Source organism: Drosophila ficusphila, unplaced genomic scaffold, assembly GCF_018152265.1.
Source record: "Drosophila ficusphila isolate 14025-0441.05 unplaced genomic scaffold, ASM1815226v1 contig_791, whole genome shotgun sequence".
Classification (NCBI taxonomy): domain Eukaryota; kingdom Metazoa; phylum Arthropoda; class Insecta; order Diptera; family Drosophilidae; genus Drosophila; species Drosophila ficusphila.
Genome location: NW_025064737.1, coordinates 27,811,649 through 27,828,575, shown reverse-complemented (window position 1 = coordinate 27,828,575; position 16,927 = coordinate 27,811,649). Strand labels below are relative to the sequence as shown.

Genomic DNA, 16,927 nt, shown 5'->3' with positions numbered 1-16,927 from the left:
ACCTCGGTTGTCATTAATAAAAATGTTATATGTGCTTTAAATGGATTGTTAAACTGGTTTCAAAATCAAATATCTAATGTTTTTTTTATAATGTTATTAGTTAAATCAAATCAACTATACAAGAAACCTCCCAATACATTTTTTAAGGAAGTTATTTATTAAAGTATTGCTGATGGGTCTCCCCAAAAACAATATACCCAAGGCTCTCCCCAAGTAAAAGGTACAAAAAGTAGCATACTGTAAATCAAAAAGTAACTTGCCTGCCATACGGATGTCATCCGTTGCAGATCGTTCGAGCGCAAAATTTAACAATGACACAAACGCACACAAAGTTTGCTGTGGGCGGTGGTTCGTTGGGTGGGTGGGTGTTTCCAAATGCCACATGCTCGCCACCAGCACCACCCCGTGGCATTTACCCCCCACCCAGCGCAAGATAATACCTAAACACACCTAAAAACCTACAGACAACGGGCCTTGGCTTTCGGCCTTTTGGCAGCAACATGTTTGCCATAGGGGCATTTGGAGAGCGAGTTGCTCATGCAGAAGCTGTCATGTCCAGCACTCGGGGAGTCGCACGATGAGGGGGCAGCGGGGGGGTTTTCAGGGGGTTCGGGGGCGGTCCACATAGGGCAACACTTAAAAGTCACACGGGCGTGGCAAGTTAAATGAAATGCACAATTGATGTGGCCATTGTGCGTCTCCGCACTCATTGTGTAGGTGATGTGAATGGTCCTTTGGCGAAGGTCCTGCGAGTGACAGGATGTGCGTGTAAGCCGGAGCGGAGCCAGATGTACCCAAAGGGGAAATATCCCTGGAATACCTGCCCCAGATGATGGCTGCTCCTTGGGTGTCTCTCTGCTCCTCAAATCAGACAAAAACCGAATGACTACAAGACCAGAAGCTGAGGCAACAGCTGTCGCCTTCTTTTAACCCTTGGCTGCCGTCGCCAAATGTCACTACTCCGGGGTGACAAGGGGTTAAGGGGAAGGAAATGTGGCAACAAGCAAAGTGTAAAAAATTTCAATCAATAACCGTAACGATAACATTGTCAGCAGGAAGAGCATTCCGAGTTGAAGGCGGAAGGCCACTTGAAGGACATCGACTTTTGGTTGTACTTTTTCTACACTCTCTGTATTCGAGATTTAATTTTGCAAATGTAATTAATGATGCCAGTAACTTGAATACTAAACATTTTAATTGTTAACAAATGTTCAAGTACAGAACGTACAATTTAATACTATTAATACCCTCTATACTTTCAAAAAAAATTATCTCGTGCATTTTATAATATTTTCCAAGACCATCTGTAAAGTCTCACCACCCGACTGGCTATAGAAACTTCTCTTACTTCGTGCAACTCTTTGGCGTACATTTGCAATAAATTTTGCCGCCTGTTGACAAGCCGCAAAGTATGCTTTAAAACAGCTAAACCTGTGTCTGCTGCAGCCCAAGGACGAAGGACGAAGGGGAGGAAGGGAGGCTGGGCGGTTCAAAGGGTGCTCGCTGGCAAACGCGATTTTTATCGCAATTCAATAGAGTTTCCGTTACATTACGCCGATGTCCTTTGTCTCCTGCGAAACTGCGGAACTAACAGCGCCACATTTTGTATCCTTGCGACGTGTCAACGTGTATTGCTTCCGCCTGGATCCCGGTTCCCGGCTCCCGGATCCCGGCTCCTTCCTCCCAAAAAACGTATCCTTATTGCTTCGGGATGTGTAACTGTGTGTCCTCCGCGCACCTTGTGCCAAAGGACAAGACACGCCGGGAATGTTATTGAAATTTTATGTTGTCTGCGATTTCTTTTTGCCGGTGGATTTACATTTTGTGACAGCTGATTTATGGCCTGACATGGGATCCTTAAAGAGCTTTTTTTAAGTGATGAGAGACTGGTAATTAGCTGGAAATATAAAAGGTATCTAAATTCGAAGGGATATATCTTAAAGAATAAAAAGGAAACGTCTTATAAATTTTTAAATATCTTTCTTGCGAGCATAAAGATTAACCTGTGCTCCTTAAAGAGCTCTTGAAAGGATGCTCATCGCATAATTAGCCAGCCACAAATGGGGTTCGTTAGTGGCTCATCCCCCTCGACGGGGAATCGAAAAAAAGGGTTGCCTGGATAAACTTTGTGCCTTCTTCTTTTATTTTTGTTTCAGCTTGCGGAAATTGAATTAACTTGCTCAGCCCCGCTGAAATGTCAATGCGGAGAACCAAGGCAGTGGAGTCACCTTGAGAGGAGGCTCATTAGGATTCCGTTTCTGGCGGCGAAGTTATCTGCGCTTGTTTACCTTGAAATTAAAAATGCAAAGATTCCTTCAAGGATATTTCTTTCGGCATCTGCAGCAGGCCAGCTGAATTATTTATGGCACTTGCCGGGAGTCGAACAGAAACAGATTACAAGATTAAATTATTGTAACAAGAGCATTACGCAACTACTTTGCATAATTTACCGCAGAAAGAAGGACGACGCAAGGCGCGGAAATAAAAACATCCGTCTTTGCCCTAAGTCGGGACTTCTTGGCTGAGTTAAAATATGTATACAATAGGTAAGGGTCCCCCTTTTGTCCCTTGGAGCCCCTTTTTCGTAGGTGACAGGAGAGGTCCCACGAGGCGTATACGTAACTCGCTGTGTTTACAACAATTTGTCACTTTTGCCCGAGACGGCAAGTAGGAAAATAAGGACGAAAAAGGGGAATCGCAGACTGCAGGCCAGACTCCTCGGGAATGCCTAATTTGCATTTTAATTTAATTTTTTCCATACCGCGAAATGTCAACAGACAGGAGACTCGACTTGAGTCACTTGCAGACATTTTCCACCCCTCCGAGGAGTTTTCCTCCGCCTGTGTTTGTCTTTCTCGATTCTTGGTTTTTCTTGGCGCACTTTTAATTGAGCCCTGCATATGCATGAACCCGTGGCAACTCAATTAAAGCGCCTTCCAAAGCTTTGAACTTCAGCCTTTGCCTCTTGAACTTTCCTTCGGAATCAGCGGAAATCAATGCTCAACCTTCATCGATTGTCCGTAAAACGGGGATATAAAATAAAAAGTGTGGCTGCAACACAATACGGGGGGCAGACCCCGTCCCCTGCGGTTGTAAATTCAACAGGAATCGTCGGGGCCAACCAATCGTGCAACCGTTATTACCTGTCGGCCTCTTTCCCCCGAAGCCCATTGTGTCCTGGCCACTTGGCGACGGACGTGTTGCCATTGCGGTTGCATTCCGCTTCCGTCTGGGTCACGGCTCATAATTCTCTGGATTTATGAAGTGTAACCGGAGCGAGGTCTGGCATGCTTTTTGCACGAGGACAGAGCCTTTAAGGGGTTAAGCTTTGCATAACCACAGAGGGATAAGGACTCCAGCTGGGCTCGCTTGGAATCATTGGATAACTACTTCAATCTAGTTACTTTTTTAAGACTTTAACGCGCATAACAAATCACTAGTGAGTATTTTTAGTACAAATTAAAGCCCATCCAAAAGGCCTTAATGTTAAAGTGTTAAACGCTGACATCTTTATAAATCAAGAGTAGGGCCCTGCTGAAACTTCCTTCAACATTCCTTCCACCTTTCCTCCTTTCAACCACGTCTCTATCTAGATCTCGTCTTGCGTCACGTGACGACACTCACCTAATTTGAGAGCAGCTCTTAATCTGCGCACAATGAGATAAATACCTTTTGTGGTGCGGCGGTTAACCGTAGAGAGCCCCGCCCCCAGCCCACTTGCGCCCACCCGCCGACGTGTTTTTGTAATCCGTGGGCTGTTACCGTTACCAAGGCACTTGGCACGCTCCCGAATTGCCACTTGAGGCAAATTGCCTTGGCGCAAAACTTCCGAGACTTTGGCACGAACAACGAACAACGCGGCGTTTATTACCTGGCGGCGGACTACCACCCACCTTCTCCCCGAAGGTCGCTTATCTGAAGCTGTTAATGTATTAATTTGAATTCTTTATGAGCCGGGGCAGCCGGTTCGTCCAAATATGTTTGACATGGCAAATTTAGTGGAAAATTGCCGCATGTCGCAAGCATGCAAGTGAAAGTGCTACGTGACTCCGTTGCAAATAAAAAGTCAGCCAACTGGGGAGACAAATTGGCCAGCGCCGGAGGTCCAGGAACTCCGAAGGCAGCCCGAAATTTAAAAAACAAATCACACCTACAAGGGCCCAAGACAAATTTCCAGACGGTCCGCCCAAATATATAAGGACAGGACAGGACCTGAGTCCTGCCGGTAATAGAGTGGACTCTATTTGGGCTCCTTGTTTGCCGCTCCACGCTCGACTGCCCGTACCTTTTGCGGCACGCTCCGGCGACGGGCGAGGCATTTGTCAGACTCTCCGTCCGGATTGGGAACGGAACAAAGAACGGACGGATCGCATGTGTGTTACACTCGGAAAAACAAGAAGAACAATGAAATTGAAGGGATTCAAACTAAAGTAACTAAACAAGAAACATATGTGTTTTGCTTAACCTAAACAGCAGATATCCAACATTGATTAAACAATAAATATCTAAGCTAAATAAATTAGTAACGCCATTCAATTTTTCCCAGTGTGGTTGTACAACCTCCGTGAGTGGAAAAGCATTCCAAGCAAACAAACTCGCTCCACAACTGTCAGCCATTGTTGACTCAGCTCACATTCCATTCAATTCCTTCACTCTACACATAACACAACAAATAAATTCCTGAAAATATTCCCCATATAGAACACACATAATTTTCGATACCTGAAATTTCTTCACGAAATTCGCTGCAAATGGACAAGGAAGCTGAACAGCTGATCCTGCAATGTACTCTGGAAAGCATTGGAGTAGGTGAATTCGAGTCGGGTTACTGCCTGTCTGGAAAGCCCATTCTGCCGCCTGTGGTATGTTGAGATTTTCCAGGATAATGTTTTTCTTACTTAATGCCCAGTACAGATGAATGACTTGAAGCGCCTGGAAATGATGCGTCTACGCTTGTGCGCCTTGACCCGAGAAGCAATCCTGAAGAGGGACAAGTTGGACAGACAAGTAGAGCGCAGGAATGCCGAAACCAATACAGAAGAGCCCCTGCGATCTGCGAACTTAGTCGTGATGGGAAACCTTCGCCACAAGTTGGTGCAATCGAAGACCTTGATCTACGACCACACCGCCGACTTGATAACGCAGATCTCTGCCCCCCAGAATGTTCCCATCATGAAGCTCTCTCAACTGGTAATGGAGGATCCCCAAATGATGCCCCCTCAGCGAGCTGTGATCAGGGTTGCTCCTGTGAAGCTGGCCACCTCGGAGAGTGGATCGGTATCGAGACTGGATCCGCTTCAGATCAAGAGTCCGGAGAGAAAAGAGAAGGCGGTGGAACCTCTGCAGCGCAGCACCACGAACCCGGATTCCCTCAGGCTGCACCACCAGCTGTGGCGAAGGAACCTGCTGCCGAGTCCCATGATCGAGCTCACCGTGGCTCTCAAAAGCGAAACGAATATCTGCAGAGCTCGAAGGCGACCGTCGAAGGACTCCGTGACAGGCGAAAGATTGCCCAGCAGGATTCCCAGGCTCATTCCCATCCAGATGCCTATCATTCCAAATTTCGAAGCCAAAGCGGCTCCAAAACGCGCCAATCAGGTCAGGAAAAAGGAGGCTCCGACTCCGAAGAAGAAGCCTCCCACGAAACCCCCAACCACCGCCCACTTGAATGTGCCGAAAATCATCAGGACCCCAGTGGCGGCCAACAGAAGACCAGGATGCGGGGAAAGCGAGCTGCAGATCCAGAAAAACCGCTTCAAGAAGCTGTTCCTCCAGCAGGCGGAGGAGAACCGGCGGATGCAGGCCGAGATGCAACAGGAGCATCAGAGACTCGTCACCCAGATGTTGCACGAACTGAACCTCGCCGTGGAAGGCGCGGATGATCCCCAGTTCGTGGAAAGGTTCTTGGGGATGGACACCGATCTCCAGTGAATCCAATCGTGTCCAAATATGAATGTCAAAATTGAATCGTTGAGCCGCGAATGCACTGACAGAAAAACGGAGGGGAACAGAAACAGACGGGCAAACATATTCACCAATCTTCTGGCAAGAATTTTCAATTCTCCTCTTTCAGTTGAAGTTGAAAATTCTTGGTCAGAGCATTTCGGACTGAAAGCATTGGCACTTTCAGCTCGGGCAATAAATGTATTCATTTTTAGTTTTTGGGTGTGGCAGGAGTCGGTGTGTATCTGTCTGTATGTATTTCTGTGGTCTGTGCCCCCTGGTCTTTTATTTTTATAATACCGAATAATACCTTCATAAAATATAATATACTGTACTTTTTTATTTGGTACCTACCTGGAAGTAGAGTTACACGTACTTGATGTCTTAAGTTGCCTGTTCCAGTTTGAAGGCGAGACCCCTAAAATTATGGCATAATCCGCGAGTCCGCCGGTGGCCAAATATAGCGGGCATCGGGCGTCTCTAATTGCGCCCAACGTCTGCGTTGCCACACAAGTTGCACCGCATTCGTGCCACTCCCGGAGGTTTGGCCACCTGCCCGGGCGTCTCACATTGATGTCTCTATAAGAAAGTCCCCGGGCCATTTCTCATCCACTCCGGCCCGCTCTTCCCGGCCAATTCGCTCGGCCCGTTTCACCCGACGCGCCCATAACTCGGCGTGTTATTAAGTGTAAAAATTAAAATTTCATAAATTTTTATGCTTTATTTAGAGTGCGCCGAGCGTTGGAGAGGAGGTTTCTGCTTCCTGCGACGCGTGTGGTTCTCTGTGATTTGCGCGCTTCGGAAGCTGGCGATATTGAGGCTTAAGTGGACGTAATTAAAAGCACTTAAGAGTCGCCACCGATCGCTCGGACTGAGGCACCAGAGATTTAGATATGAAAACGCATTGGATGATGGCCAAATTTGCCGAGCAATTGGCAGATAGTGGAAAGATCGCAGACTGCGTTCAGATAAGTGGCTGTATTGAAGAACCTCACCTTGGACTTCCTCCCCACTCTTCACAGCTTGGATCTAACTAAATTTATAATGAAAACAAATTGAGGGCGACATTCCATCGCACCTCATTTAATTCGAAAACGAATAAGTAATGAAGTATGGAAGCCCCTCTCCCGCGAATTATCCGCAGGCAAATGAAGTTGGAAGTAGTTGCCTATCTCTTGTTTTTTCACTTGGCTAATCACACAAAGTGAGGAAAACTTGCACGAGTAGACAAAAATGCCACAGAAATCATTTCGCGCTTTCACTTGGCGTGGGTTTATTAAATGAAGTGCACATGAAACGGGCATTCGGATTTCATGACTAGAATAAACATAATCAAAGTAATAACTCGAGCAGCTCCTTCGTCCCCCACCCAAGGAGCCACTCCACCCTGAAAACATGTGAAATTAATCTTGTTTATGTTTGTGGAAGAGGAGAGAGCCAAGAAAGTTTTCTCCAAAAGTTTTCGGTTGCCTTTTTGCGCAAGTTTTCTTTTCAGGGGGAAACTGGGGAGCGGGAAAAGTTTTCAGTTTCGAGTGAAAATAAATAAAATCGAATGATTTCACTTTTGTTTCGGGCACGTAAATAGTTTTGCCTGCCGCAGGGATAACCGTTCGAGTGCGAATGCGAAATTTAATTAAAATATTTCTGAGGCGTTTAAAAAAGCGCTCGGAGTTGGCTACATTTCCTCACATAAAAGGTGGGGATCTGTTTACCCCTTGTGGGCTGGAGGTGTGCGATGCGAGTATATCTGGTAGACAACCCTTGTCGCATAATCTGCTTATTCAGCAGCACAAGTGAAAAGTTCTGTCAACAAAATCGAAATCAGGAAAAATTTGTTTGCCATTTAAATTCGATTTTGATCCTATTTATCCAGTAAATTGCAGCAATTGAAAGGATTTGCGAGGGAGTCGCTCGCTGCTTGTTTGATTTTCAAATTACCTCCCAAGGATACGGTGCTTCGGTGCTGACTGATGTGTGGTGTTGCGACGTGTGGTGCAAACACTTGTTAAAGCTGATCCACGGCTTTAAGGAGCGCCCCCACTCCCCCCGGGGACCTTTCACCACCCTCCGCGGCAAAGATATTGAATTTCAATAGCTGCAGCTGCAGGAAATCACTTCCTGGCGACAAAGTAGACGAAATGGAAATCAGGCAGGAAAAGGACAAGTCAAAGAAATCCCCAAGTGCGGGTCAAAGAAAATAAAACTTTATGCAAATGCGCCACTTTGGCCGTAAAATGAAATAGTCCCCGGCCAAATTATACCTTGATGCCTGATGAGCTTCGGCCCCCGTCCTGGGCTTCCTGTCTGGATCTTGGCCAATTGTCCTGGACGTGGATTGAAACAAAAGGGACTTTGTTTCGATTCCCCCCTCCATCCTCACCCAGTAGTTTGGGAACCCGAGCAGGTGACTTCAACTTGGGAAACTTTTGCATTTTACAATTTACCTACATTCGGCATCGCTTTATTTTCGCCCCGGGGGAAACTTTTCGTGCGACAATAAAACGGGCAACTTCATTCCGGAAGTTGTAACGGACACACTGCCCGCCGTCTGCTTTTTGGCCACTCATTATTAATATTATTATTATAATCCCCCGCCACCCGATCTCACTTCCCCCTGCGAGTGGGCTCCATTTTTCGACCGGAAACGGACGCTGTTGTTAATTCACATGTCCGGCAGCTGATGTGGGTTATCATCAGGTATTCCCCGACTGGAGAGCTGCACTTCTGCCTTCTCTGCTGATTCCTAATTAAATTTGCCACTTTATTTGCTCGCCTTTCCGTCCTCGTTCCCCCAATCCGCAGTCCCCGCTGTCTTAATTGTGTTTGTGCTACTCTATTTCATCCACTCACACAGAACAGAGAACTCATTTATGCCACGCAGCTTTCTGTGTCTTGGTCCTGCAGGACTCTCAGCTTCCCGCTTTCTTGGATTCTCGCTCCTAGTCTGAGGTGGCTGTTTGCGCTAAAATAATTGAATTAATAATTGCTGCGTGTGGTTTTCATGCTTTTCCAGCTAAGACAAGTAAGAATGTGCTCTGCGGAGTTTATCGACTAAGAGATACCTACCTAATATAATATCAGTTACTAAAAATTGTTAAAAGTAAAATTGTATATATTTTCCATAGCCATGTTCTTCTGTCATATAATATGAAACTTATGGAAAAATTGAAGAGTAAATTGGGGCAGGCAGCTATTTAAAAAATGTACCCTTATGTAGACGATTATCTTACAATTGAATTTCAAAATAAAATAGTATTATCAAGAGTATACCCCGCATTCCTCAACTTCTCGGTACGAAAAAACCCAAAGTGCTTAAGCCCGAGCTCGGATCCAAGCCGAGTCGTGTGCAACTTTTATCTCTGGCAGCTCTTGGCGCTGAGTTTCCCCACTCCGCAGTCCGCCGTTCGAGGGAAAGTTGCTGGGATGCCTTTACTTGCTCACTGATTTAATAAATTAACGTTAATTAGCTGTTGCGGTCGATGGGGAGGGGGAGAAGTGGAGAACTGGGTTAGCTCAAAAGACAATAATGCCGAGGATCCGGCAACTTTCGTCCTGGCTGTACGTGATTTCCGCGGCTGCTCCAAGATTTGGCCCGTAACCCAAAGTTCGATGTGTGAATTATGAGCTGTCAGAGGGGCGGCGGCGGGGGAGGGGCTTGCTATGACGGTGTGCTATATTCGAACCGATAATTCATAAATGTAAATGGATGAGCTTCTTCTGTTTGCTCATGCCGTTTTAATTAGCCAAATGAGTGGCCGAAGTTCGGCACTGGGATTGCTTCCAGGAAGCCAAATTGAGTCAACACACGAAATGAATTCATTTCAACTGGGAGCAGTCCACTGCTGCTGCTGCTCCGCACAAAGAATCCAATTAAAGTTCACAGGCCAAGGCCGCAGGCCCTCGGCTTCTGGTCAATGCAATCGCAGCAGGTCAAAGGCGCCAGTCAAAAGTGAGCCAAGGAAGTTGACCCAAGCCGGACAAAGTTGCTTGAGACATTCGCCCGCGGCCGAAGGACTTGCTGAGCTCGCAAGGAGCTGGCCGGCATTTAAATTGAAATTAACATCCTGTCGGAGGATCCTCACATGCGGCTCTCCGCCGAGATGTGTGCTCATTATACCAAACCGGGCGAAGTCAAAGTCAAAGGCAGACGAGGAATAGAAAGAAACGGCAGCCGACGACAAAAAGGCCGAAAGAAAACTTGCCAACAAGTGCTGGCCAAAAGGAAAAGCCGCCGAGCAAAGGCGGAGCCAAAGGAAAGTGTCAAGCAAACATCTGACTAAACAAACACGAGCACATGCCTGCATGTTGCACTGGGAGAAAATTAGGTAGAAAAATAAAAATAAGAAATAAAAAATAACAATTAAAAACAAATAGCTGGGCGTAAGCCACTTTAAATAATTTGTAATATCTTTCCCCTTATTTTTTTTTACATGATTTATGTTATGTAAAGACCACCTTACTTGAGTTTCGCTCAGTGTTTAATATCCTACACCCAATCCCACAACAAATACCCACACAGAGAAGGAGAGCGACACACACTGGTGTAATTAAGAGGCCATTGTTATTTCGCTGACAAAAGTGAAAGATCCCATGATGGATAACGGCGTTGTTGTTGTTCCGTCGCCTCCTTTGGCTTCGTCCTTTGCCTGTTGACACTTCAAAGTGCGACTGTCTGCGAGAGTATCTGTGTGTGCCGCTCTTTGATGTAATCAGCCACCGCCTCACATCTCCCAACTTGACACATTATTCCCAATCTTGCAATTATTCTTACCTCAGCCTTTGACGACAGCAATTAAAAGTCTCACACACACATGCGAGCCTTAAAGGACTAATTTCCCACACACATGTACTCTTGTGTGTGTGTGTGTGAGTATGCTGATGTCTGCATAAATATTTAATGTGTTTGCCTTGTTAGTGGCGATATCACTTTATTCTGTGGAAGGATTAAATTAATGCCAAACGTGTGCGACACACACGCCCACTCCATCCTTAACCCCAGAAAGCCCACCAAAACACAGCCGCTTGTTGTTTTAGGCATCGCAGAGCACACAGGACGTTCGGCGGAGGGTTAAAGTGGGAGGCGGTTTTCAGTTTTAGTGGCTGGCGTAGGCAAACAGACAAGTGGAAACCGCTACTTACACTAGTTAGCTAATCAAATTAGTTTTATTAACACGTACGACAACAAGTGCGTATGCACACTCACACCAACACATATGTGCGGCAGCTACGTGTTAATTGCTTGTTAAACCGTTTAATGCGTGAGCAAATTCAGAGCACTAAAAGCGTTGCCTACTTTCCAGGGACTGAGTTTTAAAGAGTTTGCGGATCTATCTGAAATTAGAGATTGTGAAGTTAAGATAAGAGCAACTCCGACTTAAATAGAATAATCAGGTCATGCTGGAACGAATCTCAGCAGTTGTTCCACCATGTAAGTGGCATTCAAATGAATCTCCAGTTATGGCAAGCATATCAATGTGGTTATTCCTATTAAGCTGGAGCTGGTGAACAGCTCCCCTTACTATCCAGCACTTCAAAAGTCCGAGAGTGTGTGGCACACAAATGGCCAGTTAATTAGGCCGCTGACATCAGCAGTGGAAACCCGATGACAACCCTGAATTGGCAAGCAGAGCAAAAGGGCTTCTTCAATTACTCGGCTGACCACCATAATTAATGCTAATAAATAATAAATTTACATATAAAAACTTCCCCAAAAGTATGTGGGCCGAAAGCTGAGACATGCAGAGAAGTGAAAGTCCGAGCGGCATACAAATCTCCGTAATTAAAGGACCCGGCGATGCCAGGACACTGATAACATGCAAAAGCGAAAGGAAAACGGAAGCGTTTAATTAACTTGTTTTGTTCCGTCTGCCTCCCGACCCGAATCATATAGTATATAGTATTCCGAGCGTATCGGGCAATTAGAGAGGCCAAAGAATCGAAAGGGAAATTGAAAGTGTGCGTATCATAAATTGCTGACGCACCACCGACAGAAATCAGATATGGCCAGTCCCCAAATTGCATTATCCAAGGCCTACAGGCCACAGAAACTTTGGCTCGTAAGAAAAGTTTGGGCTCGAAAATGAACCGCAGCTCAAAGTGTGCAAACGCAACTGAGACTTGCATTTATCGAATTGTTTCAAATCGTTTTGACAACTATTTTTGGCCCAAACTTTTTCAATTATACTCGGCCGTTCCCTCAACCTTCAAAGGGTTTAACTCGGGCATTTGTTTCAATCAATTTTGAAGGTCTCCTCAACCGTGAAGATAAGAAAGCCGGCAGCAAATTAATTAGCATTCATCGTCCGCCCAATTGAGCTTGTAAATATTTCATTAATCGCCGGAAAAGTCTGCAAATGCGAGGCATTAATAAGAGTCCTTCGCTTGATGGATGGCTTGACCTTTTCGAGAAAGTGAGAAGCGACGGGAAAGGCTGTGCTGGCACTTTAAGCACTTACCTACTCCCCAGTTGGCCAACTTTTAATTTGCTCACATTCTCATTTGCGAGAACAAAGTCACTGCACAACAAAAGATGCCAATTTAATCTAGTCCCTGCTGGCCACATGGGACACTTGCTCGTAAAACCACTGGCCAGGACTCCCGGACTCGGACGGGGGGTGGGGAGGGTATCCTGTGCCCAGGAAATGACCTCAGGACCCTCTGCGGAGTGTGTGTGTCTGTGTGTAAGATGTTGGCACCAGCAGGTAACTTCCGGCACAGTCAAATTGAAAATGGCTTCTCCAGACCACAATCCCCACTGCCCCGTTCCCCGTTTCCCGTTCCCCAGGGGAAAACCCACCAGCTGCTCTACTTTGCTGTGGCCAGAGTGTAAAGTTGTCTGCACTCGCAAAGTGTGACAAATTAAATTAAAGCCAAAAGTCCACTCGAGGTAGTCCGCTGTAATTGCTTAATGCCCTCTCTCAATTAAACTCCTGAAAGAGTTCTCCTTCAAGGGAGAGTAAAAGGAAGCTACAATGCAGAGTGTGGGATATGGGACTCCTCCACTCCTTCGGACACGTGAGTTCTTGAACTGCGACCAGCACTTGACTTATGACATTAGAGCGCAGACACAAATCTTTATGAGCCGCGCTCTCCTGCCAGGACATAAGTAAGAAAAACTACAGTTTCCACTTAGCGCCGGTCCAGGTCCAGCCACACACTCTCACACATCCTGCGAGGATACACTGCGAGTGGCAGCTGCGAGTGGACAGTGACAAAAACCCCATGCATTACTCACTGGAAAAAACATAATCTTAGGTTAAATCATTTTTACTAAAAGGTACTCTACGGTTTTTAATGTTTTTGTGAAACTTCCTTAAAGATGTGTAAGGTATTAATACAAATGAGCGATTAAATGACTTCTCGATAAATAGAAAAGGGATTCCTTTCTGAGCTTGTGTTTAGTAACCAACCCTTTTTCTGTAGTACCACCCTTCCCATTTCTCGCTGTGCACTTTTAAAAGCAGTCAGACTGACGCATTGTTGTGGTTATAAGTCAGCATGTGGACAAAAAACCTGTGCACTGAGTTGAAAATCTTAAAGATAAATAAAGACCGGAGGACTTTCGGAGGGGACGGCCTGAACTTTGACCCCAAAACAGCAACCGCAAAGGGCAGCACACAAACTGAAGACGCAGAAGGAGAATCGGCGAGAAGATGATGAGCAGGACAGGACGATTATGACGCTGCTGGCGCCCAGCGAAGCGCGACTGATGAAGCCCACTTAGAGGTGTCCCTGCTCCATGCTCCCTGTGTTTCCCCTTTGCTTTTCTCCGTTCGTTTTCCATTTCCCCGGCCCTCCTCCCATGGACAGTGGTCAGCAGGGCTTGGCAACATTTGCCGTTGACAGAGTGCAGGAGCACAAAGATGGAAAACGGAGAGTGGAAAAAAGCAAAGGAATTTTTTTAATACAAGAAACCGAATAACAGAATACCTTGTACTTCAATAAAATTACTATTTCTAAAAGCAATAAAAAGACGTTCGTTATTACTTATAATTTTTTATAAAATACTGACGTTTTTGGTTTGTTTTTTAGTTCTCCTTGCTTTGTAACGGCGCCTGTAGCGACCAGCTAGTTTAGTTCGGCCTAGAAGCACGCTTTAAAATATATCTAAGCTCGGCTTAGTGTCTTAGCTAATTACACATATGTTTGATAAATCAGCTGTAACAGAGATGCAGTGGGAAGCTCGTTTTAGACATCTGGTGTTATCATCTGTGGCGAACTTCCGACCATACCCTAGCCTAACACTACCTATATTTGGTAAGGTTCTTTTCTGATTGACATCCGATATGAGCAGACGTGCCAATTTTTCTCAACGTCAACAAAGTTTTGTTTAAATACTATATATTGAAATCGTGGAAAATAATAAGAGGAATAAGTGCAGCGAGCCTAGCTGAGTAATATTTTTGTGTTTAATTTTGGAAAACTATTGAGATGTAAGTGGTGGAAGTAGATTTTTATCAATTCTAACCCCAGATTTTCTTTAGATATATATGATATATATATTTCTCACGTGGCCATCAATACTGGCATCCGTGGGAGCTCCCCTTCAAGACAGTGGGGGCATGATTTAATATCGTGCCCCAAATTAAATCGGACAAGAAAAATGAGGAGTTTCAACTGGAATTAAATTCAAGAATGCGGCATTAAAGAAGTGATTTGGAGAGATGTTTAACCCTCTCTACCCACGGCAGCAGCAGCAGCAGATTTAGTATAGCCAAATATGGACACAAAGGGAATATATAACCTGGAATTGCTTTTAAGCCGCTACTGCGATTTTTTTAAAGTGAAATATTATAATTAAAAATTTGAAAGTTTTGAAACGTGCCAAAGTGAAGAAAATTTAATGAATCAAAGATAGCAACATGCCGTAAAAATCAAGTTTAAGTGATATTTTCTAAAGTCTGAATGATTCAGTCTAAAACGTAATATTTAAATTAAATTAAATTTAAAACTTAATTTTCACGAGTGGAGTTATTTACGCATCGATTTTGTTTTGGAAAATTCGCTCAACTATGACTTAAAAGCGATAAATTAAATATTTATTTTTTTTGTAAATTTAAATATAATTTGAAAATAGCAACTTCTGATAAGAAACAATAGTGAATATTAAATTTAAAAATGTGGTTAAGTGAAGATATCACAGTCGCTTCTCAGTAAAATATGTAGGCCTAAAAGGGTTCCAAGTTAAAAGATTTTTATAGAATAGTTTTGTGTTTTCGAGCCCCAATTTCACCCTTTACAGCCACCTGCCCGGGAGATCGATCTTTCGCCGCTGGAACAACGTATAAGCTGTGAGTTTATTATTCTCATTATTGCATTTATATCTATTCTATTTATATCTTATTGCGAAATACTCTATGAAATAATTTTTAACAATCTACTTGAATGAAACTGTGAATTTAAAAGAACCCTGAACCGATAGCCTCACTAAACTAAATTAAATTAAACAAAAGATATCAAACAGAATGAAGATGATTTAGTGAAATAAAAAATAAATTAAAGCAATGAAATTTAAATATCTATTGTTATACCAGAGTAATATTTTTATTGGTGAAGTACGATATCTGAATACCCTATATTTTTCTTATTTCTTATCTTTTAAATATATACGAACATTATAACTACTTTAATTTATGAGGATAACATCATTTAAATATTTAAGTATCTAAATAGTATTTTTATCGCCTGTATATCATTTATTATATTTATATAAAATTTGTAGTATCTACCTGTTAGCAAATAACAATAATGAATTCTTGTATAACTATTAATTAAATTGTATTTGAAATGAATTTCGAGTAGTTCACGTTTTTTTAACTCGGCTGATGCTTCCACAATCGTAGGGTATTAGGGGTCACCGGAGTTTAGCTCTGAAGATGGTGATCATAGGTAGGGTGGGCATTTCGCGACCACGACAACATCTGTGGCATCGCTGATTCTAACTTTTCTCGATCTTTCTATCTCTTGTTTTTTTGAATTTTATCTATTTCTCTTCGATTTTGATATCTCGCATTTATTTTCGTCAGCACACTCAATTCTGGTCTTAAAAATAATAATATGTAGCTAGTGTGCGGATTTGTCTAAGCAAGACCTCCACCCCCAAAGCAGACGAGCAGAGCCGGACCCTAAGTGGCACCCGCAAGGACAGATCCTAGAACTCACCACAGAATACCTTCGTTACACGCTACAGTTATAATATCATTATTATTATTATTATTATTATTAAGAAAGGTGGCGCCCAACGTGGGGGCCTTAGTGAGTACAGTATTACCTCATTAAGACTCACCGATAGATAAATTCAATCTCTTTTCTTCTTTCATTTATTTCAACTTTAACTTCGATCAAAATCTCTTATGTTGATTTTTATTTATTATGGATAACAGAGCAAGTGAACATTAGTTTCCGTCTGGCCTTAATTAAAAGTCCGTGTAAGAATTTTCCTTCCTTTTGTATGTGATGATAAGGAAAACTTAGTCTGAGGAAAATACAGAGAGTATCAAATTGCGATTGATCTTCTGGCCCTTGCTGGTTTACCAAATCACTACAATATTCACACTTACTTAAATAAATGCTTTCTCAAGCTTAGGCGTTTCGGAAAATAGAGGCATTGTTTTACTGAAGTGCCCTATCCACGGTTGACTTTAGAAAGAATTATTTATAATTTTTCTTAGAGGAATTAGACTTATGTGAGTTGAGACTGGAACATAAGAACTTTTTTTTAAGAATAACTTATCCGTTTCATATTTATTAAAGCCTAATTACTTCCCTTATTGAATTTTCTTGTAGTAAGAAAGGCAAGAAATTCACTTCATCTGTATTCTTTTCTTCTTTCCGAGAAATGTTAGTAGTAAATAAAATTTTTATCCTACGAGTTGTGGACATCAAGCTAGAGTTAAAGCTTTATCTTTATTATTATAACCACAGTTTATATCGTGAGAGTTACCGATTGTTGTTGAAATCATTTGATATTAATGATACAACATTT

At 43.5% G+C, this 16,927-nt stretch overlaps 1 protein-coding gene across 1 annotated transcript; it reads left to right on the top strand.

Moving 5' to 3' along the window:
• Positions 1 to 4,624: 4,624 nt before the first annotated feature.
• LOC108099679 lies at positions 4,625 to 6,268 on the top strand. The gene is made up of 2 exons (XM_017203318.2): positions 4,625 to 4,862; positions 4,915 to 6,268. The coding sequence occupies exons 1-2, from the start codon at positions 4,752 to 4,754 to the stop codon at positions 5,929 to 5,931; spliced, it is 1,128 nt and encodes a 375-aa protein (XP_017058807.1). The 5' UTR covers positions 4,625 to 4,751; the 3' UTR covers positions 5,932 to 6,268.
• The last annotated feature ends 10,659 nt before the right edge of the window (positions 6,269 to 16,927 follow it).